General features: G+C 49.1%; 1 protein-coding gene across 1 annotated transcript in view; it reads left to right on the top strand.

Moving 5' to 3' along the window:
* The window catches only part of PHEX (phosphate regulating endopeptidase X-linked), a 101,733-nt gene that overhangs the window by 23,881 nt on the left and 51,220 nt on the right, over positions 1-26,632 (top strand). Inside the window, 7 exon segments of the mRNA XM_054383967.1 lie at positions 6,491-6,577; positions 8,708-8,934; positions 14,406-14,474; positions 14,728-14,844; positions 17,480-17,563; positions 18,476-18,621; positions 24,144-24,237. Of these exon segments, the coding sequence (XP_054239942.1) occupies positions 6,491-6,577; positions 8,708-8,934; positions 14,406-14,474; positions 14,728-14,844; positions 17,480-17,563; positions 18,476-18,621; positions 24,144-24,237 (824 nt within the window).

The raw sequence follows: 26,632 nt of genomic DNA, 5'->3' as shown, positions 1-26,632 counted from the left end.
AAGGTGATTTAAGCTAGGCTGGTTTGCATAGTTCAATATCTTTCAATATCTTTCTGTTCAATGTCTTTATTGATGAGCTGGACAAGGGGACTGAGTCCATCATCAGTAAGTTTGCAGGTGACACCAAGCTGGGGGCAGGTGTTGATCTGTTAGAGGGTAGGAGGGCTCAGCAGAGGGACCTTGCCAGGCTGGAGAGATGGGCAGAGGCCAAGGGCATGAGATTGAACAAGTCTGAGTGCCAGGTTCTGCACTTTGGTCACAACAACCCCATGCAGAGCTACAGGCTGGGGACAGAGTGGCTGAGAGCAGCCAGGCAGAAAGGGACCTGGGGGGACTGGTGGACAGCAGCTGAACATGAGCCAGCAGTGTGCCCAGGTGGCCAAGAAGGCCAATGGCATCCTGGCCTGGGTCAGCAATAGTGTGGCCAGCAGGAGCAGGGAAGTCATCCTGCCCTGTGCTCAGCACTGGTTAGACCACACCTTGAGTGCTGTGTCCAGTTCTGGGCTCTTCAGTTCAAGAGAGATGTTGAGATGCTGGAAGGTGTCCAGAGAAGGGCAACAAAGCTGGGGAGAGGTCTGGAGCAGAGCCCTGTGAGGAGAGGCTGAGGGAGCTGGGGGTGTTCAGCCTGGAGAAGAGGAGGCTCAGGGGAGACCTCATTGCTGTCTACAACTGCCTGAAGGGAGGTTGTAGCCAGGTGGGGGTTGGTCTCTTCTCCCAGGCAACCAGCACCAGAACAAGAGGACACAGTCTCAAGCTGTGCTAGGGGAGGTTTAGGCTGGATGTGAGGAAGAAATTCTTCTCAGACAGCGAGATTGGCCATGGGAATGTGCTGCCCAGGGAGGTGGTGGGGTCAGCATCCCTGGAGGTGTTTAAGAAGAGCCTGGATGAGGCACTCAGTGCCATGCTCTGCTTGATTAGATAGGGTTGGGTGGTCAGTTGGACTTGATGATCCTGGAGGTCTCTTCCAACCTGGTTGATGATTCTGTGATTCTGCTTTGCTTGTCCTGCTGATTTTTGGCTCTGCCCTTCCAGTTGACATTTGCAGCAGGTTGGTGTGGAATGTCAGCAGCAGCAATGAGCTCTTCAGCTGTGGGGTGGGGTTAATAACTATGCTGCCCTCTTTCAGAGGGTTGTAAATCAGCTCAGACTCTGGGACGGTTTTATTTGATTCCTGCAGCTAGATTGCTGCTCCATCTCCAGCACTCTCACAACTGGAGACCAGTGACAAGTGGTGTCCCTCAGGGCTTGGTGCTGGGACCAGTGCTGTTTGTCTGTGATCTGGGCAGTGGGCCTGAAGCACCCTCAGGGTGCAGATGACACCAAGCTGTGTGGAGCAGCTGACCTGCTGGAGGGAAGGGACCCATCCAGAGGGACTTGGATAGGTTTCAGAGGTGAGCCCAAGTCAACCTCATGAGATTCACCAAGGCCAAGTGCCAGGTCCTACACGTGGGCTGGGGCAATCCCAAGCACGAATAGAGGCTGGGTGAGGAGTGGCTCAAGAGCAGTCTCAAGGAGAGGGAATTGGGGGTGTCAGCTGATGATAAATTCAGCATGAGCCGGCAGTGATCACTGGCAGCCCAGCAGGCAGCTCTGTGCCTGGCTGCAACCAGAGCAGGGAGGGGATTCTGCCCCTCTGCTCTGGTGAGACCCCCACCTGCAGCACTGCCTCCAGTTCTGGTGCTCCCTGCACAGGAGGGACATGGAGCTGCTGGAGAAGGTCTAGAGGAGCCCATAAAGATGATCACAGGGCTGGAGAACCTCTCCTGTAGGGACAGGCTGTTCAGCCTGGAGAAGAGAAGCCACCATGGGGACCTTAGAGCAGCCTTCCAGCACCTGAAGGAAGCCTGCAAGCAAGCCAGGAAGGGCTTTTTAGAAGGGCTTGTAGTGATAGGATGAGAGGGAATGGCTTTAAGCTTGAGGAGGGCAGAGTTAGACTGGAGATTAGGAAGAAATTCTTTAGAGTGAGGTGGGTGAGACACTGGAACAGGTTGCCCAGGAAGGCTGTGGATGCCCTTTCCCTGGAGGTGTTCAAGGCCAGGTTGGATGAGACCTTGCCCCCCAGCCCTCAGATATTTATAGACATTTATCAAATCCCCTCTCAGTCTTCTCCTCTCCAGACTAACCAGCCCCAGGGCTCTCAGCCTCTCCTCACCAGGCAGTCTCCAGTCCCTTCAGCATCCTTGTAGCCCTCCCTTGGACTTTCTCCAGCAGATCCCTGTCCCTCTTGAACTGGGGAGCCCAGAACTGGATGCAGTATTCCAGGTGAGGTCTCACCATGGCAGAATAGAGGGGGAGGAGAACCTCCCTGGCTCTGCTGGCCACACTCCTCTGAATGCACCCCAGGACCCCATTGGGTCCTCAGAGAGCAGAGCTCAGCCCTTACAATTGGATATGCTCAGCACAGGAGGGGCTGCTACAGCCTGAGACTATGACCAGGCTAATTACTGAACCTGCCATTGCTAATTTAAAGTTAACTTGAGGTGCCCACATTGATTTTAATCACAGAAGTGGCTGACTTTCCATGGATACAGCAACCTGCAGATAAAGCTCATTGATTACCTCTATTTTTCATTAGCAGGCATTGCCTCTTGCTCCTCTTCTTTAAGAGGAACTGAAATATTCAAGGGCATGTGTGCAAGCTGGGTGTAGTTGTGTACTGAAGGAGAAAGGAATTTCTAAACCTTGTGTTTGGGATTTTTAGATTAGCTAATGCAGAAGGCAAATGCTCCAGGTGTGAGCTTCTAAATCATTCCAGAAACTTGAGGCTGAGGCAGAGGAATATCTACAGCCTCATGGATCACATCCCTATTTCAGTGTCCACAGGGTTCAGCCATCTTCTCTTATTGGCCTGTATTGGAAATGCTGTGTCCAGCAGGAGCAGGGAGGGGATTGTCCCCTGGCACTCAGCTCTGGGGATGCCACACCTGGAGTATTGTGTCCAGTTTGGGGCACCTCAATGCCAGAGAGATGTGGAGGTGCTGGAGCCAGTGCAGAGGAGGGCAAGGAAGCTGGGAAGGGCCTGGAGAAGAAATCTGATGGAGAGAGACTGAAGGAGCTGGGGATGCTTAGTTTGGAAAAGAGGAGGCTGAGGGCAGACCTCATTGCTGTCTCCAGCTACCTGAAAGGAGGTTGTGGAGAGGCTGCTGCTGGTCTCTTCTGACAGGGAATTAGTGACAGAACAAGAGGGAATGGCCTCAAGCTGTGACTGGGGAGGTTTAGACTGGACATTAGGAAACATTTTTCCTTGCAAGAGTGGTGAGGGATTGGCAGAGGCTGCCCAGGGAGGTGGTGGAGTCCCCAAGCCTGGCTGTGTTTGAAGGTGGTTTGGATGTGGTGCTTGGGGATGTGGTTTAGGGGTGAGCCTTGCAGAGTAGGGTTCATGGTTGGACTTGGTGATCCTGAGGGTCTGTTCCAACCTGCATGTTTCTGTGGTTCTGTGATCTTATTAATGCTTCAGTGTTTGGTCAGTGGGTTTTATGTTATCAGAAACAAGAATTTACTTCATAAATCAGTTTGGAGCAAGGTACCTCACCTCCCTCTTTGCATCAGTGCAGGGAGTGTTAACAGCTTCCTTCTGTCTTGCAAGGAGAAGGTGTAATGGTTTGAAACTGTCTTTTTAATTTTTCCTTGCAAAGTTCAAAACAGAGAAAGTGAAAGAATGTAAATAAGTCACTATTGGGTGTAAGAAAGCAAAATACTGATTGTTCTAAACACTTCCATTGGATAGATAGAAATGTTTAAGAACTATCACCCAAAACAAAGTAGGCACTCTGCACATTCTGCGTTCGGCAGTGGGGGCAGTTGCTGGGCTGTCTGGCTGCTGTTTCTTCTTCTCTTCTGGCTGAAGATAACACACTGACCTTGGCAGCTAAGTTAACAACTTTCTGCTTAACTAACTCTGCTTCTCTGTCCAGGGGGGTCTGGGGGGGAAGCTCCTGGGAGAGGGAGGCCCCTTTGGGAGGGTCCCCTTGGGGGGAAGCAAAGGGAGATCGGTTGTGCTTTTTCTGTATATATTTGTGAATGTTGTGAATTTTGTATATTTGTACATATTCATTGCATTTCATTGTAGATTTTAGACTCTGCTTGTAAATACAGCTTTTCATTTGCTTCCAGACTGAGCTAGCCTGGTTATTGTTGGTGGGGGGGAATTTCAGCTCACACCGACACAGATGGGGAAACCCTCAGTCTGATTTTTAACAGGGGGTTATGCAGGTCTGTTTCTAGAATTCATTTCCTTTTGTTGGCTCTCATCCTCTGTACCTCTCCTGAGCTTTAGCTGTGCTACCACCACTGAATTTTGTTAGCCATGCAATTTCAGGGCTGCAGAGCTCACTTTCAAGGATCAGAAGTTATTGCAAAGGCTTTCATAGGCGTGTGGGGTTTCTCTCAGCCTTGCTTTTTGGTGATTATAGTTTCTTCTGAAATGCAGCCCTTAAGATGGGAACAAGTCTGATTGTTCAGCTGAGAACTGTGCCTGCTGGAGATGTGTGGCAATGATTGGTGTCATGTTGTATTTAACAAGCTGAGAAATATTAACAAGTTGAGGATTTGGATCCAAAGCTGTCAGGAATCCTCTCCAGAAGTGTTTTTAGGGAAGAGCTTATCCATAATTAAAAAGGAATCATAGAATCACAGAATCAGTCAGGGTTGGAAGGGACCACAAGGATCATCCAGTTCCAACCCCCCTGCCATGGGCAGGGACACCTCACACTAGATCAGGCTGGCCAGAGCCTCATCCAGCCTGGCCTTAAACACCTCCAGGGATGAGACCTCAACCACCTCCCTGGACAACCCATTCCAGGCTCTCACCACTCTCATGGTGAAGAACTTCTTCCTCATGTCCAGTCTGAATCTCCCCACTTCCAGCTTTGTTCCATTCCCCCCAGTCCTGTCACTCCCTGATATCCTAAAAAGTCCCTCCCCAGCTTTCTTGTAGCCCTCTTCAGATCCTGGAAGGCCACAAGAAGGTCACCTCAGAGCCTTCTCTTCTCCAGACTGAACAACCCCAACTCTTTCAGTCTGTCCTCACAGGAGAGGTGCTCCAGCCCTCTGCTAATCCTGGTGGCCCTTCTCTGGACACCTTCCAGCATGTCTATATCCCTCTTGTAATAGAGGCTCCAGAACTGGATGCAGTACTCCAGGTGGGGTCTCACCAGAGCTGAGCAGAGGGGGAGAATCACCTCCCTTGACCTGCTGGCCACACTTCTCCTGATGCAGCCCAGGCTCTGCTTGGCTTTCTGGGCTGCAAGTGCACATTGACAGCTCCTGTTGAGCTTCTCATCCACCAGCACCCCCAAGTCCCTCTCCTCAGGGCTGCCCTCCAGCCACTCACTGCCCAGCCTGGATTTGTGCTTGGGATTGCCTTGACCCAGCTGCAGGACCCTGCACTTGGTCTTGTTGAACCTCCTGAGGTTGGCTTGTGCCCAGCTCTGCAGCCTGTCCAGGTCCCTCTGGATGGATCCCTTCCCTCCAGCCTGTCTGCTGTACCACACAGCTTGGTGCCACCAGTGAGCTTGCTGAGGGTGCACTCAATGCCTCTGTCCATGGCACCAACACAGATGTTGAACAAGACTGGTCCCAGGACTGAGCCCTGAGGGACTCTGCTTGTCACTGGCCTGCACTGGGACATGGCCTCCTTATAATGTTCAAGGATCCAAGCAAAGGAATTGTGGTGGGTTTGGGCTTTTCTGGTTGCTTAGATTTGTTGTTTTTTTTTTTTTTTTTCTTTTTAAGGATAAAAGGAGCTGGAAAGAGAACAAGTGGCATTTGTTATCGCTAGGCTATTCTTTGACTAATGAACAATTTCACAGAGTCACAGAATGTTAAGGGCTGGAAGGGACCTTGAGACATCATCCAGTCCAACCCCCCTGCCAGAGCAGGAGCAGCTAGAGCAGGTCACACAGGAACTCAAACAGCCAGGTATTGAAGATCTCCAGAGAAGGAGGCTCCACAACCTCGCTGGTGTCTGTTAATTGTAAATACCTGTAAATATTGTAAATATTGTATATTTATTGTATATTTTGTACACACTCATTGCATTCCATTGTAGATTGTAGTTTTGTCACACCTACCAGCCCCAGGAAGCTGAGTCACTTGAAACATTCCCAACTCCTTACCCCTCTGCATTGATTCCCACCCTCACCCCATGATTCCTTGTCCCCTCAGTTTGCCAGGTTTGTGGGAATGAGCAATAAGCAGGATCTTAAAAAATAAAACCAGTCTTCTTGAAAATAAATAAACAGATGAATGAATGAATAGATGAATGAATGAATAGATGAATGAATAAATAAATAGATGTATAAATAAATACTCTTCTGTTGGGGGTGGGAAAAGTGCAACTACCTCTTAGGGCTGTGCTCCTGCATGGGAAACCTCGTCTTTGGTTAAACAAACACAATGATTAAAGCAGCTGCTGAGGCAGGCAGGGGTAGTTGCCTGCATTTTCCAACCCCATAAAAAACCAAATGCCCTTTCTTTGTTTTTTTTCCAGCCTTGCTCGAGAAGCCCATCAGCAGAAGACGAGACAGTGAAGCTGTCCAGAAGGCCAAGGTCCTGTATGCCTCTTGCATGAATGAGAGTAAGTAAGTGGCCCCTGCTTTGAAAGGGACACCTGTTGCTACCTTGGGTTGTCAGCACAGGTTCTGTTTCTCCCTCCTGAGCTGGCTTGCAGAGACACAAGCTTGGCTGATTTGGATTCGACTGAGTGCAAAGTCTTTTGCATGTTTCTGAAGGTGGCTGTGGAGACTGAGATGCAACAAGACACAGAAGTTCATTTCCTGAGTCCTCTGCTTCTCAGGGAATTATGAAGGGATCTTTATCCATCTTTATCTCCTCCTCTGCTCTGCTCTGGTGAGACCCCAACTGGAATACTGTGTCCAGTTCTGGAGCCTCTATTACAAGAAGGATCTGGAGGTGCTGTAAGGTGTCCAGAGAAGGGCCACAAGGATGAGCAGAGGGCTGGAGCTGCTCTGCTATGGAGACAGAGAGAGAGAGTTGGGGTTGTGCAGTCTGGAGAAGAGAAGGCTCTGAGGAGACCTTCTGGTGGCCTTCCGGTATCTGAAGGGGGCTACAAGAAAGCTGGGGAGGGACTTTTGAGGGTGTTAGGGAGTGATAGGACTGAGGGGAATGGAACAAAATTAGAAGTGGGTAGATTCAGATTGAATGTTAGGAAGAAATTCTTCCCCATGCGGGTGGTGAGACACTGGCACAGGTTGCCCAGGGAGGTGGTGGAATCCTCACCCCTGGAGGTTTTTGCAGCCAGGCTGGATGTGGCTGTGAGCAACCTGCTGTGGTGTGAGGTGTCCCTGCCCATGGCAGGGGGTTGGAACGGGCTGATCCTTGAGGTCCCTTCCAGCCCTAACAATTCTGTGATTCATGATCCATGCAAAAGGATTCCAACACCATGCCCCAGGGATGTGGGGGGTAGTGCCTGGTGAATCAAAGAACCCTCTGATGAAATTCTCATCCTGAGCCTGTTGCTCAGTACCTTTCTCAAAATCCAAACACCTCCACAGGGCTGGGTATAGACAGCCCTGGACTCTTCACCTTTACCTGAGATATGTTCGTGTCAGGCAAGTTTGGGCTGGAAACTCCACAGCCACATTTGGAGAGTGCTTTCTTTTCTTCAGCTTGTTAAGTGTTACTGTAAGGTGATACACAGGAGGTTGGAAGCTGCTACTACCTTTCTGTAGCTGCATGAGTGAAAAATGAGTTGGGAAGGAGTGGACTTTGCCCTTCTAAGTGTTCTTTGTCCTTCTGATTCTTTCCACCTTGATTTTCTGTATGCTTTTTTTCCAGCACAGCCTGAAACTGTCTGTCTGCAAGTGAAGACAGCAGGCCCTGGAGTCTTGGTGCCAAGATGCTCAACCCTCTAGCTTTGACTATGCACAATAACTCCCTTTTGGACACAGGGCAGTTTCTGTGCTGGTTGATAAGCAAGGAATGGTGGTTTTTTTAATTGACTTAATTCCAGCCACTGCATTTATTGAAAGGCATTGATTTGCCTCTGATGTTCCTGATGCAGGCAAATTGAGCTGTACCTCTGTGCTTCTGTGCTGAGCAGAGGCTTGGAGTTTCACCTAGTGCTTTGTCTTCCCCAGAAGTCACAGAATCATAGAATGGTCTGGGTGGGAGTGGACCTCCAAAGGTCTTCCAGTCCACCCCCCTCCAGTGAGCAGGGACATCCTCAAGAAGATCAGGTTGCCTGGAGCCCTGTGGAGCCTCACCTTGAATATCTGCAAGGATGGGGCCTCCACTACTTCTCTGGGCAACCTGTTTCAGTGTTCAGCCACCCTCATGGTGCAGAACTTGTTCCTAAGTCCAGTCTGAATCTTCTCTAATTTCAAACTCTTTCCCCTCATCCTATCACTGCTGCCTTTGAAAACAGTCCCTCTCCAGCCTTCTTGTAGGCTCCCCTCAGATACTGGAAGACTGCTTTTGGTCTCTCCAGAGCCTTCTCTTCTCCAGGCTGAACACCCCCAGCTCCCTCAGCCTGTCCTCATAGCAGAGGAGCTCCAGCCCCCTGATAACTTTCACAGCCCTCCTCTGGACCTGCTCCATCAGCTCCCTGTGCTTTGTGTGTTGAGGCCACCAGAGCTGGACACAGTACTCCAGCTGAGGTCATCAATCAGTGCCCCCAAGTCTGGTGTGGCTGCTGCTGGCTGTCAGCTGCCTGGGCTGTGATCCTTGTCACACTTTGACGTTGCAGACAGAATCGAGAAAGCCGACGTGAAACCCCTGCTGAGTTTGCTGAGGCATTCCCCCTTCCGCTGGCCTGTGCTGGAAGCCAACCTTGGACCTGAAGGGCTGTGGTCAGAAAGGAAGTTTAGCTTGGTCCAAGCCTTGGCAGCTCTTCGTGGCCAGCACAGCACCTCGGTCTTCATCCGTCTCTACGTGGCTGCTGATGACAAAGCCTCCAGCCGCTACATCCTGAAGGTACAGTGTGGCACGTCCCAGGGGCTGCTCTGGTGGCTTGAAGATTCCCCCAATGTCATATTTTTTTGCCAGGACAGCTCAGCTAGAAGCAAGTGAGGCTGCATTTACAGGCAAGACTACAACCCACAGTGAAATGCAATGAATGTGTGCAAAATACACAATATTTGCAGCTAGTAAACTGCACAAGAACCTCCCTGGCCAAAGATCAGGGGAGTTGCAACAGCTTCTCCCTTCCCTGCCCTGCTCTGAACCCTCCTCTGTACATGAAAAAGGGACAAGAGAAAAGAGCAGAGAAGTTGCTGTTAATGCCAGTCTCAACAAAGCAGTGCAGTCAAGGTCAGTAAAGCAAATTAATCTCTCCCAGAGCAAAAGCAGCAGCGAAAAGAGAGTTTGTTTTGCACAACTGGTTTCAGTCCCTTATCTTCTCCAAAGGGATTGTTTAGAACTATCATTATTTCCCTTTTTTTACACCCAAGAGTGATTTATTTACAGTTTACCACTTTCTGTTCAAGATCTGTGGAAAATGTTTAAAGGCATAGCCTAAAACTACCACAGCTGCCCTACATGGCATTGAGTGCTCTCCTCTTTTACAAAACACTTTTACATGCCAAATGTTCACCCTTGGTTGTTGTTGCTTGTGGCCAAGAGAGCCAATGGGATCCTGGGGAGCACCAAGAAAAGTGTGGCCAGCAGGGCTGGGGAAGTTCTTCTCTCCCTCTGCCCTGCTGAGACCACATCTGGAATCTTGTGTCCAGTTTTGGGCTCCCCAGTTCAAGAGAGACATAGACCTGCTGGAGAGAGTCCAACAGAGAGCCAGGAGGATGCTTAGGGGACTTGAGCATCTCCCTTGGGAAGAGAGACTGAGAGCCCTGGGGCTGTTTAGTGTGGAGAAGAGAAGGCTGAGAGGGATCTGATCAATGTCTATCAATAGCTGAGGGGTGGGGGTCAAGTGGAGGGGGCCAGGATGTTTGGGTGGTGCACAGTGATAGGGCAAGGAGCAGTAGATACAAACTTGAACATAGAAGATTTCAGCTCCACATGAGGAGAAACTTCTTTCCAGTGAGGGTGCCCGAGCCCTGGAACAGGCTGCCCAGAGAGGTTGTGGAGTCTCCTTCTCTGGAGACTTTCCAAACCCACCTGGATGCATTCCTGTGCAGACTCCCCTGGGTGCTCCTGCTCTGGCAGGGGGGTTGGACCTGATGATCTCTGGAGGTCCCTTCCAACCTCTGATGTACTGTGATACTGTGATGTACATGGGTGCCAGTTTATGGGAATGTAGAAGCTGCTAGGAACCCCATGCTATTGAAAACTATCGCTGTACAGGATTTTTTTCCCTTTTAGATGGCAAAAAGAGAGAGTAAAATATGTTCCCAGTAGGCCAATATTCAGGGTCAATGTGCCTGAAAACAAGAGAGGTGAATGTCTACTCCTGGGGGTGTTCTAGGAGAGCTGCATAGGACTCATCAGTTGCATCAAGAGTGTTTTGTACCTGTAAAGATGAAGAATGGTGCATCTGTAGCAGATGTTTTGAACCTGAACTATTTTTCTGGAGATGAAAACACATTGTCTCGTGCTTCTGCAGCACCTTGTAGCACGGATCTCCCCCAAACACTTCCAACCCTGAAGTACAGAATTGACCTTCTCACTGAAATGCTTTTGGACTAAAGCATTGCCACTTGAACAGTGCACAGCATTGCACAAGAGTTTAGGTTGGTGAGGGATAAAAACAGACCCAGGAAATGTTGCCTTGTAGCCTGACAAAGCTCCAGAGAGATTTGTGTTACTGTGGGATGTCACCAGGGCAAGGCTGAGTGCCCGGGCCAAAGGCATTATGGTTTAAACAGCAGAGAGGAGTAGAGAGAGCAGACCAGCCCTCCACTGCTACAAGAAAAGGGTTTAAGAAGGCAAGAGAGAAGGGGAAAATAAAGTTAAGATGCTCTTCATCACAGCAAAATAGAATCTAGATAGGTGCTGAAGGGAGTGGAGCATCTCCCTGCTGAGGACAGGCTGAGGGAGCTGGGGCTTGGAGCAGAGGAGACTGAGGATTCCTGTTGGTAAAGATGTGAAGGCTGAGTGCCAAGAGTCCAGCACAGAGCCACAAAAATGCTGCTGAAGGCAGTGGAACATCTCCCTGCTGAGGAAAGGCTGAGGGAGCTGAGGGCTCTTGAGCTTGGGAAAGAGCAGCCTGAGAGGTGACCTCATTCCTGTTGATAAAGATGTGCAGGGCAGTGTCAGGAGGACAGAGCCAGGCTCTGCTTGGTGATGTCCAATGACAGCACAAGGGGCACTGGGTGCCAGCTGGAGCACAGGAGGTTCCATGTGAACAGAAGGAAAAACTTCTTCCCTGTGAGGGTGTCAGAGCCCTGGAGCAGGCTGCCCAGAGAGGTTGAGGAGTCTCCTCCAGAGACATTCCAAACCCACCTGGCTGTGTTCCTGTGTGACCTGCTCTAGGTGCTCCTGCTCTGGCAGGGGGGTTGGACTGGATGAGCTTTGGAGGTCCCTTCTAGCCCCTAACAATCTGTGATCTATGATCCTCATGTTGCTAACATCTGGTCTAGCTGTGGGACTGCAGCCAAGAGTGGACTGTACGAGGGGATCACCCAACAGGTAACTGGAGTGGATGGCAGGTCAGAGCCAGTCCTTTAAAACACCTTTTGATGGAAGCATTTAACTGCTACGAAATGGAAAGGTAAATATTCCCCATCTCTGGGACGTTTCCCTGAATAGTCAACAGCAGATCAAGAGTTCTCTGTATTGAAGATGTCATCCTGCTCAGATGCTGTCCAGATCCTCTCAGGATTGCTTTGGCTGCAGATGTATTTAACAGGGTTGAAGCAGTAGAATCAGGAGAGGGATTTAGGTATCTCCTGTCATAAAATTTCACTTCTAGTCACCTGTCAGTGAAGGGCTGGACAAGTTATGTCCTTATTGCTGATCTCTTGGAATAGAATTCTTGCTTTATCTATCTGGCAGGATTTTCACTCAATATACTTAGTGGCACCTTAGAGTTCGGTCTGTGGATAACTGAAGCACTGTGTGCTGTGAATGCCACATCCTTCCATAGGCTGTTCTGCTGTTGATTTAGTTGTTAACTTGGTCTGCAGAATGCAGCAGCCACTATTGTGCTTTGCCTGTGGTTTAGCCAAGTCCCAGGGGTGCAGATGTACCATGGAGGATTTCAGTCTGCTTGTGAAAATGACTCTGTTGCAAAATTCTTTTTTGTTCAGTATTGCAAAATCATGAATGGCTGAGAAAAGTTAGAAACTCCAAAGAAAACTTTGGTCAGCATTCAACACAATCTTTTTTCTTCTTTTTTTTTTTTTTCTTTCTTCTCTCTTCTCTCTTTTCTCTCTCCTCTCTCCTCTCTCTCCTCTCTCTCCTCTCTTCTTCTCCTCTCTTCTTCTCCTCTCTTCTTCTCCTCTCTTCTTCTCCTCTCTTCTTCTCCTCTCTTCTTCTCCTCTCTTCTTCTCCTCTCTTCTTCTCCTCTCTTCTTCTCCTCTCTTCTTCTCCTCTCTTCTTCTCCTCTCTTCTTCTCCTCTCTTCTTCTCCTCTCTTCTTCTCCTCTCTTCTTCTCCTCTCTTCTTCTCCTCTCTTCTTCTCCTCTCTTCTTCTCCTCTCTTCTTCTCCTCTCTTCTTCTCCTCTCTTCTTCTCCTCTCTTCTTCTCCTCTCTTCTTCTCCTCTCTTCTTCTCCTCTCTTCTTCTCCTCTCTTCTTCTCCTCTCTTCTTCTCCTCTCTTCTTCTCCTCTCTTCTTCTCCTCTCTTCTTCTCCTCTCTTCTTCTCCTCTCTTCTTCTCCTCTCTTCTTCTCCTCTCTTCTTCTCCTCTCTTCTTCTCCTCTCTTCTTCTCCTCTCTTCTTCTCCTCTCTTCTTCTCCTCTCTTCTTCTCCTCTCTTCTTCTCCTCTCTTCTTCTCCTCTCTTCTTCTCCTCTCTTCTTCTCCTCTCTTCTTCTCCTCTCTTCTTCTCCTCTCTTCTTCTCCTCTCTTCTTCTCCTCTCTTCTTCTCCTCTCTTCTTCTCCTCTCTTCTTCTCCTCTCTTCTTCTCCTCTCTTCTTCTCCTCTCTTCTTCTCCTCTCTTCTCTTCTTTCTACTTTCTTCTTCCTTCCTCTCCTTTCTTCTTTCTCCTTTTCTCTCAAGCAGTTCCCTGAGGCCCTTCTTGAACTGAGGGGCCCAGAACTGGTTGTAGCATTCCAGCTGTGGCCTCACCACAGCAGAGTAGAGGGGGAGGAAACATAATTCATGTAGGTGATTCTTTACTGTAGTAGTTGGCTCAGGCATTGCAGGGGGTATCTGTGGCTCCCCAGATCACAGTGATGTGATTTAGGTAATGTCTGTCAGGACACAATTTTTCTGTTGTATTTTTCAACCCTGTGGAACTCAGGCTGGTGCAATGTATTATGTCTTACACTTACACACAGCTTCCATAGCTGCCAGAAAATCATGGATTCTTCTGAGGTTGCTTATGGGGCTGCTTGGGATCTGGATGAATTTCACACACTCAGAGCACGCAGGATGCTAGGGATGGAAGGAACCTCTGGAGATCCAGTCCAACCCCCCTGCCAGAGCAGGACCAGAGAATCCAGCACAGGTCACACAGGAACACATCCAGACAGGGCTGGAAAGGCTCCAGAGAAGGAGACTCCACAACCTCTCTGGGCAGCCTGTTCCAGGGCTCTGGGACCCTCACACTGAAGAAGTTCCTCCTCATGTTGAGATGGAACCTCCTCTGCTGGAGTTTATATCCATTGCCCCTTGTCCTATCCCAGGGTGCAACTGAGCAGAGCCTGTCCCTGTCCCCTCCCTCTCAACTCCCAGCCCTCAGATATTTACAGACATTGATCAGATTCCCCTCTCAGTCTTCTCCTCTCCACACTAACCACCCCCCAGTCTCTCAGCCTCTCCTCACCAGACAGTCTCCAGTCCCTTCAGCATCCTTGTAGCCCTCCCTTGGACTCTCTCCAGCAGATCCCTGTCCCTCTTGAACTGGGGAGCCCAGAACTGGATGCAATATTCCAGGTGAGGTCTCAGCAGGGCAGAGTAGAGGGGCAGGAGAACCTCCCTGGCTCTGCTGGCCACACTCCTCTGAATGCACTCCAGGACCCCCTTGGCCTTCTTGCCCCCCAGGGCACATTGCTGTGCCATGCACAACTTGTTGTCCACCAGCACTCCCAGGTCCTTCTCCTTGGGGCTGCTCTCCAGCAGATCCCCTCCCAACCTGTCCTGCTGCAGTTTATTCTTCCTTCCCAGCTGCAGGACTCTGCACTCATCCTTGTTGAACCTCACTGGGTTCCTCTCTGCCCAGCTCTCAGTCTGTCCAAGCCTCACTGAATGGCTGCACAGCCTTCAGGTGCCTCAGCCAAGCCTCCCAGTTTGGTCTCATCAGCAAACATCAGCTGAGCAGCCTCTGTCTGTCTGTCCCCTCATAAATGTCATTGATTTATTTACTAAATACTGCTTCTTCTCATTCTTAACAGCTTGACCAAGCAAGCCTCTCTCTTGCATCTCGAGAGGATTACCTAGAAAACACCACAGAAGCCAAATCTGTAAGTATTATTACCTGGCAATCAGAGTGGCTGTGTTTGCCTTCTGGGTTTGGTTTGTTTTGGTTTGGTTTTTAATTTGGTTTCCTTGTTTCTTTCATTTTGGGAGCTCCAAACTTCGGAAGGGCTGTGGTTTGTTTGCACTTAGAGTGTAGAGAGTTATCTTCTCTTAGAAAACATCCCCATCTCTGTGTTTTCCTGATCTCCTGTGCAGCTGTGCTCCAGGGGTCTCCTCACTCTTGTTGTCTCCTCACAGTCCCGAGATGCCTTCTTGCAGTTCATGGTGGACACAGCAGTGCTGCTGGGCGCCAACGCTTCCCGAGCGGAGCATGACATGAAGGCTGTTCTAAACCTGGAAGTGAAAATAGCTGAGGTGGGTGACCTGCTGTGGAGTGGAAGCCAGGATGGAATGGAACATGAGCCAGCAGTGTGCCCAGGCAGCCAGGAGAGCAAATGGCATCCTGACCTGGATCAGGAGTAGTGTAGTCAGCAGGACAAGGGAGGTTATTCTGCCCCTGTACTCAGCGCTTGAGTGCTGTGTCCAGTTCTGGCCTCCTCAGTTCAAGAGAGATGTTGAGGTACTGGAATGTGTCCAGAGAAGGGCAAGAAGGCTGGGGAGGGGTCTGGAGCAGAGCCCTGTGAGGAGAGGCTGAGGGAGCTGGGGGTGTTCAGCCTGGAGAAGAGGAGGCTCAGGGGAGACCTCATTGCTGTCTACAACTGCCTGAAGGGAGGCTGTAGCCAGGTGGGGGTTGGTCTCTTCTCCCAGGCAACCAGCACCAGAACAAGAGGACACAGTCTCAAGCTGTGCCAGGGGAGATATAGGCTGGATGTGAGGAGGAAGTTCTTCACAGAGAGAGAGATTGGCCATGGGAATGTGCTGCCCAGGGAGGTGGTGGAGTCACCATCCCTGGAGATGTTCAAGAAAAGCCTGGATGAGGCACTCAGTACCATAGTCTGGTTGATTGGATAGGGCTGGGTGCTGGGTTGGACTGGATGACCTTGGAGGTCTCTTCCAACCTGGCTGATTCTATGATTCTAGGCTTTACCAAAAAAAAAAACCAAAAAAAACAAACCAGCGCAATCATGTTTCAAAGGGGAAAGTCATTCTATCCACAGCCTTAGCATCACAGAACATTCAGGTTGGAAAAGAGCCTCAGGATCACCAAGTCCAACCATTAACCCTACTCTACAAGGCTCACCCCTAACCCATGTCCCTGAGCACCACATCCAAACCACCTTCAAACACAGCCAGGCTTGGGGTCTCCACCACCTCCCTGGGCAGCCTCTGCCAATCCCTCACCACTCTTGCTGGGAATTTTTTTTCCCTGATGTCCAGTCTAAACCTTCCCTAGTGTAGCTTGAGGCCATCCCCTCTTGTTCTATCACTAATTACCTGTGAGAAGAGACCAGCAGCAGCCTCTCCACAGCCTCTTTTCAGGGAATTGTCAAGGGCAGTAAGGCTACCCCTCAGCCTCTTCCTCTTTTGATTCTTGGAGAAGTAAGAGGAGAGGAGGTAGCACAACTGCCACCTTGCACTCCCAGAGAGCAGACTTTGGCCTGCTTAGGAGCCTGGTTGATAATGTCCCTTGGGAGGCTGTCCTGAAGGAGGGCTGAACATCCTTCAAGAAGGAAATCTTGAAGGAGCAGGAGCAGTCTGTTCCTGTGTGCCAAAAGACAAGCCTACAAGGGAGCAAAGGGTTCAAGAAGAGTTTAGAGACTTGTCAAATAAATTAAATATATAGAAAAGGAGAAGAAAGGATTTTTTTTCTTATATTATCTTTTTTTCCTGGGTAGCTTGAGCAATAGTAAACCCACAGACACTTACTGGGGAATTGTGGTTGGAGAACTGCCAGCTGTCTGCTTAGTCTGGCGTCAGCCTCTGCCCTCTCTAAACTTCACAGTGTATAGGAGTGGGGCTGGAATTGCCATGGGGAATTCTTCTCTTCAACACTGGAAAACTTTGAGCTGTATCTCTTACTCGGCTTGAGTTTCCACAATGTACTTATCTCAGGCTGGAGCTTTTTTTGAACCATACAGTTTGAAGCTGGCTTCTGCTTGGCACACCAGAATGAATAAATATTAATGGTCTGAAGTGTGCTTTTATCTCTTATGAATCAATATGTGTTTCCTCAGTACAACCAGAGTTAAAATTGGGCTGATATGGTCAGGGAACACATGCAGCTCATTCAGCTCCCCAGTAGTGAGTTAAAGTGACATTGAACTGTGTTCCACTTCTCCTAGTCAAATGCCATCCTCAGGGAATTCAATGGGTTGCATCCAGAGAAGTGTGGCCAGCAGGGTGAGGGAGGTGATTCTCCTCCTCTACTCCACTCTGAGACCCCACTTGGAGCACTGTGTCCAGTTCTGGAGCCTCTATTACAAGAAGGATCTGGAGGTGCTGGAAGGTGTCCAGAGAAGGGCCACAAGGATGAGCAGAGGGCTGGAGCTGCTCTGCTATGGAGACAGAATGAGAGAGTTGGGGTTGTGCAGTCTGGAGAAGAGAAGGCTCTGAGGAGACCTTCTTGTGGCCTTCCAGTATCTGAAGGGGGCTACAAGAAAGCTGGGGAGGGACTTTTGAGGGTGTCAGGGAGTGATAGAACTGGGAGGAATGGAACAAAACTAGAGGGGAGATTTAGGTTAGATGTTAGGAAAGAAATTCTTCCCCATGAGGGTGGTGAGAGACTGGCACAGGTTGCCCAGGGAGGTGGTGGAAGCCTCATCCCTGGAGGTTTTTGCAGCCAGGCTGGATGTGGCTGTGAGCAACCTGCTGTGGTGTGAGGTGTCCCTGCCCATGGCAGGGGGGTTGGAACTGGATGATCCTTGAGGTCCCCTCCAGCCCTGGCAATTCTCTGATTCTGTGAATGCCACTGGGAAAACAGGTGGTGAGAGATTTCTGCACTGGGATTATGATGGACAGTATTGGTGTAAGAGCAGGTCCCTACAAGATAATCCCTCTTTTGATGACTTTGGTGTGTGTATTTGTTTGTCTGTTTGTTTGTTTCCCCCAGATCATGGTTCCATATGAAAATCGAACAAGTGAGGTGATGTACAACAAAATGAACCTATCAGAGCTCACTGTCATGATTCCACAGGTTGGTTGGGGATAACTGGGGGAAAAAAACATTCATTTCATGTCTGACCTTTGTAATTAAAATTGCTTTTACTGCCCAGAGCAGCATGTTAAAGAAGGATCATTAGGAATGTGTGTACTCGATTACAGTATAAGGCTCTTGAGATACAGTTTCGACTTGGTAGTTTAGAAGCTTAGGTGCCTCTAAGAACCAGAAAGTTAAAGACCCCCAGGAGGTCCAGAGTGTCCAGAAGGTAGACTGGGAAGTGTATTTCATTCCCTTAAGTCCTGCATCCCCATAAGGCTGGCTGCAGAGCTGGGTTTCTTCCCCTTTCCCTTCCTTCTCTCCTCCTGGGAGGATGCACAGGCCCTTATCTCTTGCAGAGGACTGAGACCTGCTTTTGGCCTTGGCAATGCTGCCAGTTAGGCTTGGAGCTACCTAATTGGGCACTGGAGCTGCCTAATTGGGGCTTGGAGCTGCCAAGGTGAATTTTATCTGTGTCACAATGATGTGGTGTGAGTGGCAGAGAGGCTTGGTGGGTGGAGGGCATGAAGGCCTGGTTTAAAGGGAGGTTTGTGTGAAGCTTTAGCTCAATGGCGTTGTGTGATTGAGGCCAGGCTATGGATTTTGTGTATTTTGTGAGCTTTGAACTGGTTTGTGTGATAACAAATAGTATTTGCCTTTCAACTTTCCAGTCCTATCCAATCCTTTGTGTGAGCATTTCCCCTTTACCCCTTTTGGAAGAGGTAAAGGAGCATCTGTCTTGCTCTAAACAAAGACAAAAACATGTTTTCAAACCTCAGTAGTGACAAAGTGCACTAGGTGCTAAATTTTTAGCAAGCTTTGAAGCCATTAGTCCCAAAGGTGCAACTAGGTAATAGATCATCTCTCTTTCTGAACTGCTTTAACCAGCCTTCCTCTTTCTCCTTGCAGTTTGACTGGCTGGGCTACATCAAGAAGGTGATTGACACCAAGCTCTATCCTGAGCTCAAAGACATAGGTCCTTCAGAACACGTGATTGTCCGTGTTCCTCAGTACTTCAAAGATTTATTCAGGATATTAGAAAATGAAAGGAAAAAGTAAGGATCCTCTGATGGTTTCATTTACTCTTATGAAGGGAATTCAAATCCTAGGCATTTCCTGGGGTTTTTTTCAGCTGCTTCAGATGTTCTTGGAATCAAGCCTCTAGGCAAAAGGTCTGCTTGGTTTTGTTTGAGTGAGGATGTGAAGAAGAGGAGGCTCGGGGGGTGGCCTCATTGCTCTCTACAACTACCTGAAGGGAGGTTGTAGCCAGGTGGGGGTTGGTTTCTTCTCCCAGGCAACCAGCAGCAGAACAAGAGGACACAGTCTCAAGTTGTGCCAGGGGAGGTATAGAATCATGGAATCAGTCAGGGTTGGAAGGGACCACAAGGATCATCCAGTTCCAATCCCCCTGCCATGGGCAGGGACACCTCACACTAGAGCAAGCTGGCCAGAGCCTCATCCAGCCTGGCCTTCAACACCTCCAGGGATGGAGCCTCAACCACCTCCCTGCACAACCCATTCCAGGCTCTCACCACTCTCATGGGGAAGAACTTCTTCTTCATGTCCAGTCTGAACTCCCTCACTTCCAGCTTTATTCCATATAGGCTGGATGTGAGGAGGAAGTTCTTCACAGAGAGAGATTTGCCATTGGAATGTGCTGCCCAGGGAGGTGGTGGAGTCACCATCCCTGGAGATGTTCAAGAAAAGCCTGGATAAGGCACTTAGTGCCATGGATTGGTAGATTGGATAGGGCTGGATGATCTTGGAGGTCTCTTCCAACCTGGTTGATTCTATGATTCAATGAATATCAGCTTGTGTGTAGCAGGAGGGCTTGCAATTTCAACACCTCTTTTGTTCTAAATGGAAAACCCAGGTTGCAGTAAAGCTACACTTCCCAGATAGATTCAGCAACTTAGGTAGAGTCTTGTACCTTGTGAAACGATTTCCATCCCAGAAGGCCAATCACACCCTGGGCTGCATCAAAAGCAGCATTGCCAGCAGATCCAGAGAGGTGATTCTGCCACTCTGCTCTGGTGAGACCTCACCTGGAGTGCTGTGTACCCCCCTGCCAGAGCAGGAGCAGAGAATCCAACACAGGTGACACACAAATGCATCCAGACAGGGCTGGAAAGGCTCCAGAGAAGGAGACTCCACAACCTCTCTGGGCAGCCTGTTCCAGGGCTCTGGGACCTTCACAGTGAAGAAGTTCCTCCTCATGTTGAGGTGGAACCTCCTGTGCTGCAGTTTCCATCCATTGCCCCTTGTCCTGTCCCAGGGTGCAACTGAGCAGAGCCTGTCCCCTCCCTCTTGACCCCCAGCCCTCAGATATTGTTAGACATTGATTAAATCCCCTCTCAGTCTTCTCCTCTCCACACTAACCACCCCCAGGTCTCTCAGCCTCTCCTCATCAGACAGTCTCCAGTCCCTTCAGCATCCTTGTAGCTCTCCCTTGGACTCTCTCCAGCAGATCCCTATCCCTCTTGAGCTGGGGAGCCCAGAACTGGATGCAATATTCCAGGTGAGGTCTCAGCAGAGCAGAGCAGAGTGGGAGGAGAACCTCCCTGGCTCTGCTGGCCACACACACACACGTGTTTAGGCTGAATATCTCATAGCTGATAATGGTTCAGGTGTTTTCTGCTCAGTCTCACCTGTAACAGTCACTACATGGCAACAGAGATCATATTTGTCTGTTGGATGATAATGTTTATTACTTAAAATGTCCTCATCTGCTCCTGAGGTAACCTTGTTATCTGGCCTGATCAAATTAGGAAATTGCCTTACTGCAAACTCCTAACAATGAGCTCTTAGCATTCCCCAGCAGGGTCAACTCTGAAAAGTTAACAAGGATATTTTCTTTCAGCTAATCTCATTTGCCATTCTCCATGTGATCCTTTTAAAGGTTAAATTCATGCAAACAATATGAATTTGGTTTGTTACAGTGCCTGTCTAGACCAATCAAATCCCTGCCTCAAACAGTTCAAAATCCTGGATTTGTTTCAGTGATCAGAAGGTGAATTAACTTCTGGTAATTTCAGGAGATGAAGCATCAACCTGCACACAATCACAGGATGCTGGGGGTTGGAAGGGACCTCTAAAGCTCATCCAGTCCAACCCCCCTGTCACAGCAGGAGCACCTACAGCAGGTCACACAGAATGCATCCAGGAGGGTTTTGAATATCTCCAGAGAAGGAGACTCCACAACCTCTCTGGGCAGCCTGTTCCAGTGTTCCATTACCTTCATAGCAAACTTGTTCCTAACATCCAATCTAAACCTACTCTTCTCTAGTATCAAACCATTGCCCCTCATCCTATCACTGCAGGTCTTTGTAAACAGTCTCTCTCCATCCTTCTTGTGGATCTCCTTTAGATACTGGAAGGTTGTTATTAGGTCTCCCCAGAGCTTTCTCTTCTGCCTTCCCTGCTGACACCTGTGTGCTGGAGCTTAGTGTGAGCCATTACCAGGGTACATGAAATTGTGTCCTTGTTGGAGGTGTTCACAGCTGTTGTAGGAAGCAGCTTTTTTTTTTTTTTTTTTCCCAAGGATTTCAGAATGATTAACTGATTCCCTTTGCCTTACTCTGTGGTGCAGCAAGAAAAGTGTGGCCAGCAGGGCTAGGGAGGCTCTTCTCCCCCTCTGCTCTGCCCTGCTGAGACCACAGCTGCAATCCTGTGTCCAGTTTGGGGCTCCCCAGTTCAGGAGAGACAGAGACCTGCTGGAGAGAGTCCAACAGAGAGCCAGGAGGATGCTGAGGGGACTTGAGCATCTCCCCTGTGAAGAGAGACTGAGAGCCCTGGGGCTGTTTAGTGTGGAGAAGAGAAGGCTGAGAGGGATCTGATCAATGTCTATCAATAGCTGAGGGGTGGGGGTCAAGTGGAGGGGGCCAGGCTCTTTTGGGTGTTGCACAGTGATAAGACAAGGAGCAGTGGATACAAACTTGAACATAGAAGATTTCATCTCAACATGAGGAGAAACTTCTTTGCAGTGAGGGTGCCAGAGCCCTGGAACAGGCTGCCCAGAGAGGTTGTGGAGTCTCCTTCTCTGGAGCCTTTCCAAGCCCACCTGGATGCATTCCTGTGCAGACTCCCCTGGGTGCTCCTGCTCTGGCAGGGGGCTTGGACCTGATGGTCTCTGGAGGTCCCTCCAACCTCTAATGTACTGTGATGCTGTGATACTTTATTCCATCTTTGCAGTATGAGGCAATTCATAGAGAAGTGCTTTGTAATTCCTGCAGCATAGGAGAGGCTGTGAATCCAGGGAGCACTGGATTCACAGATTCATGGCGTCACAGAATGGGGTTAGGTTGGAAGGGACCTCTCCTTTCTGCTCTTTGCCTGCCCCCAAAAATTAGAGAGGGAATTACAGTAATTTGATTTGAACTAGCAGTAGACATTGAAGGTTTTTTTGGTGCTTATAATTTGATTCCTGACTGAATTCCTGATGCAGTTTTTAGTTCCTGAATGCAGTTTTGAATCCTTGAACACAGTTTGCCATCCCTGAATGCAATTTTCCATCCCTGAATGCAATTTTCAATCTTTGCATACAGTTTTCAATCCCTGAATGCAATTTTCTATCCCTGGATACAGTTTTTGATCCCTGAATGCAATTTTCCATCCCTGAATGCAATTTTCAATTTTTGCATACAGTTTTCAATCCCTGAATGCAATTTTCTATCCCTGGATACAGTTTTTGATCCCTGAATGCAATTTTCCATCCCTGAATGCAATTTCCAATCCCTGCATACACTTTTCAATCCCTGCATGCAGCTTTCTCTCCCTGCATGCAGCTTTCAACCCCAGAATACAGTTCTCAATCCCTGCACACAATTTTCCATCAGATCACTTATCCCTCTAGCTCATATTAAATCTATCCTCTTTTTCATTGCCACTTTGTCTGTGGATTAAAGCATTGCCAACTCAGAATTTTATAAGGGCACTCTCCTCAGTTCCAAGGCAGGGTAGAGAGTTCCTCAGTAAGATATTCCTGAGCTCTGGTATAATTTTAACAAGCTGCCTCCTGCTTCCTTTGGGAGTGTGGATCACACTCCTGGGCAGATTGGTTGAAAGCAAGCCTACATTTCTTTCTGTAGGAGTCATTTTGCAGTTAGGAATAGGGGGCTATGAACTCTGCTCTTCTGAAAGGTTACAACAACAGATGCTCTGCTCTCACAGAAGGAGCAAAGAGGATTTGTCCATAGCAGTAGGGGTTGGGGACTCACCTGCTAGAGAAGAGTGAAGGGGAAAAGGACCTGAGAGTCCTAGTGGATGGAAAGATGCCCAGCAATGTGCTCCTGTGGCCAAGAAGGTCAATGGCATCCTGGGGTGGATTAGGAAAGATGTGGTTAGTAGGTCAAGAGAGGTTCTCCTGCCCCTCTACTCTGCCCTGGTGAGGCTGCATCTGGAATATAGTGTCCAGTTCTGAGCCACTCAGTTCAAGAAGGACCTCAGGGAACTGCATGAAAGAGTCCAGCACAGAACCACAAAAATACTTAAGGGATTGGAACATTCTTCCTTATGAGGAGAGACTGAGCGAGCCAACTATACCCTGGGCTGCAGCAAGAGAAGTGTGGCCAGCAGGGAGAGGGAGGTGATTCTTCCCCTCTGCTCCACTCTGAGAGCCCACTTGGAGCTCTGTGTCCAGTTCTGGAGCCTCTAAAACAAGAAGGATCTGGAGGTGCTGGAATGTGTCCAGAGAAGGGCCATGAGGATGCTCAGAGGGCTGGAGCTGCTCTGCTCTGGAGACAGACTGAGAGAGTTGGGGTTGTTCAGTTTGGAGAAGAGAAGGCTCCCAGGAGACCTTCTTGTGGCCTTCCAGGATCTGAAGGGGGCTACAAGAAAGCTGGGGAGGGACTTTTGAGGGTGTCAGGGAGTGATAGGAGTGGGAGGAATGGAGCAAAACTAGAAATGGGAAGATTCAGATTGGATGTTAGGAAGAAATTCTTCCCCATGAGGGTGGTGAGACACTGGCACAGGTTGCCCAGGGAGGTGGTGGAAGCCTCATCCCTGGAGGTTTTTAAGTCCAGGCTGGATGTGGCTGTGAGCAACCTGCTCTGGTGTGAGGTGTCCCTGTACATGGCAGAGGGGTTGGAACTGGATGATCCTTAAGGTCCCTTCCAACCCTGACAATTCTCTGATTCTCTCTGTTCTGTTTCATAGTTACAATTTCTGGGCCCTGCTAATGAGGAGAGATAACACTGACTTTGATTTACAAAAGGAAAAAAAAAATCAGTTATTTCCTTATCTCTGCACAGAACTTTCATGCAGCTATTATGAGGACACATCCCTTGCCACTTCCAGGGAAAATGACAACCGCCTCTTGAAAACTGCCTTAAAAATGACATCCTAGGAGAGGGGATCATTGTAAATGGTCCCCTGGAGGATGCTTATCAGGGTGCAATTACACATGAACTGGCTGCCATCACACAGGACCTCCAGGCTCTGTGCTCAGTTTGGTCCTCACTCATCAATTCCCAGGGAGAAATTTCCAGCTGAAACGTTTGTGGAGATATTTCTGGGACTGGCTCTGTGGTCCATCAGATGCCTTTTAGATGTCTGATGAAAATCTTATCTGATCTAACAGGACTCTTGCCAACTATCTGGTGTGGAGGATGGTTTATGCCAGGCTGTTTAACCTCAGCAGACGTTTCCAGTACCGCTGGCTCGAGTTCTCTCGGGTAAGTCAGGAGATTTTAGAGCCTCTACAGAGGGAATTGGGGATACATTTCTTAAATAAACTCCTATTATTTTTTTCCCCTGATGGAAACTCCCTTTAAAACAATTCAGACATTTTCTTGGTGGTGGTTGGATTAGGGGGAATAGATCCAAGCTAGAGGAGATTTAGATTAGATGTTAGGAAGTTCTTCCCCATGAGGGTGGTGAGAGACTGGCACAGGTTGCCCAGGGAGGTGGTGGAAGCCTCATCCCTGGAGGTTTTTGCAGCCAGGCTGGATGTGGCTGTGAGCAACCTGCTGTAGTGTGAGGTGTCCCTGCCCATGGCAGGGAGGTTGGAACTGGATGATCCTTGAGGTCCCTTCCAACCCTGACAGTTCTATGATTCTATGTAAATGCTGATATGAACGAGCAGAGCAAGCTCTGCTAAGAACACTTTGGGTTTCTATCCTCCTGTGTCACCTTCCCCACAGCAAAGACAACCTTAGAAAACTAATAAATATCTTTTTTTTTTTTTTTACTTCAGATTCTCCTATTGGTCAGCCTTTGAGATTAAAAGACTTTACATACAGCAACAGCTCATTTTTTTTTTTTTCTTTTCAGGGTTTTTCTGTAATGAAACTTAAGAATTCTGATGTTTATCTGAGCAACCTGCTGTAGTGTGAGGTATCCCTGGCCAGGGCAGGGGGGTTGGAACTGGCTGAGCCTTGAGGTCCCTTCCAACCCTAACAACTCTATGATTCTATATGACACTAAGGAAAAATAAGGAGCTTTTTCAGACCTTCCTTTAAAAAAAATATTAGTCTTCCTGCACAGAAACCTGGAAGCTGGGAAGTTTCTGAGCTCTGGGCCAGGGCTGTGAGGTGTGCTGTTCTTGAAGGCCAAACCTCTCAGCTTTTGAACCAACCTGTGGGTTACATGTACACAAATCATAGAGTCATTAAGGTTGGAAAAGAGCTTTGAGATCATCAAGTCCATCCATAACCCAGCTACCATGACCATTAAACCATATCCTGAAGCACCACAGCTACAGCTTATTCAACACCTCCAGGGATGGAGACTCCACCACCTCCCTGGGCAGCCCATCCCATGGCCAATATTTCTGGGAAGAACTTCTCTCTAAGCTCAAGCCTAAATTTCCCCCTGCACAGCTTGAGACTGTGTCCTCTTGTTCTGGTGCTGCTTGCCTGGGAGAAGAGACCAACCCCCACCTGGCTACAACCTCCCTTCAGGGAGTTGTAGACAGCAATGAGGTCTCCCCTGAGCCTCCTCTTCTCCAGGCTGAACACCCCCAGCTCCCTCAGCCTCTCCTCACAGGGCTCTGCTCCAGACCCCTCCCCAGCCTTGGTGCCCTTCTCTGGACACCTTCCAGCATCTCAACATCTCTCTTGAACTGAAGAGCCCAGAACTGGACACAGCACTCAAGGTGTGGTCTAACCAGTGCTGAGCACAGGGCAGGATGACTTCCCTGCTCCTGCTGGCCACACTCTTGCTGATCCAGGCCAGGATGCCCTTGGCCTTCTTGGCCACCTGGGCACACTGCTGGCTCATGTTCAGCCTCCTGTCCACCAGTACCCCCAGGTCCCTCTCTGCCTGGCTGCTCTCCAGCCACTCTGTCCCCAGCCTGTAGCACTGCATGAGGTTGTTGTGGCCAAAGTGTAGAACCCTCACTTAGCCTTGTTCAATCTCATGCCCTTGGACTCTGCCCACCCATCCAGCCTGGCAAGGTCCCTCTGCAGAGCCCTCCTACCTGATGGTGCTTTGTCTCATTCCCAAGCCAATTCAGTTTAGAGAGGGTGAACTTCTTGTTTGTCGTTATGAAAATTAGCTGCTTGGTGACATCATGACAACAGGAGGCTGGCCTGATGCTGCCAGCAGCAGGGGTGGGTGCTCTGTCCTTCCTGGTACCCAGCTGAAGCACCCAGAATGTCTTTCCTTCGGTATAGAGTCACAGAGTGGTCTGGGTTGGAAGGGACCTCCAAAGGTCATCTAGTCCAACCCCCCTCTGCAGTAGGCAGGGGCATCCTCAACTAGATCAGGTGGAATAGGTCTTAGTTGATCCCATACTTAAAAATCAACTCCAATAGCTTGATGGAAGCTACAGAGGGAAGTAAATCTCTGACCCTTCTGAGTTTATATTCAGGTCAGCTTTAAAGCTGCCATTTTCTTCATGCAGGAAAAAAAAAAATGGTGAGAAGCTGCCTGTCAGATGCACAGAAACAAGCTTGTAAGTGTGTCCCCTCCTGGGACATGCCTCACTGGCAGGTAAAAGAGATGGATGGTGACCAGCAGCCAGTCTGCAGCAGAATATTGAGTTACATTCTGGCCAGGGGGAAAAAAAATAATTCCTGAAAGGAAACTTGAAGCTTTGGCTGTTGTACAGTTTTCTATGGTAACTAG

This window comes from Indicator indicator, chromosome 1 (genome assembly GCF_027791375.1).
Source record: "Indicator indicator isolate 239-I01 chromosome 1, UM_Iind_1.1, whole genome shotgun sequence".
NCBI lineage: Eukaryota > Metazoa > Chordata > Aves > Piciformes > Indicatoridae > Indicator > Indicator indicator.
This window is presented reverse-complemented; position numbering and strand designations above follow the sequence as displayed.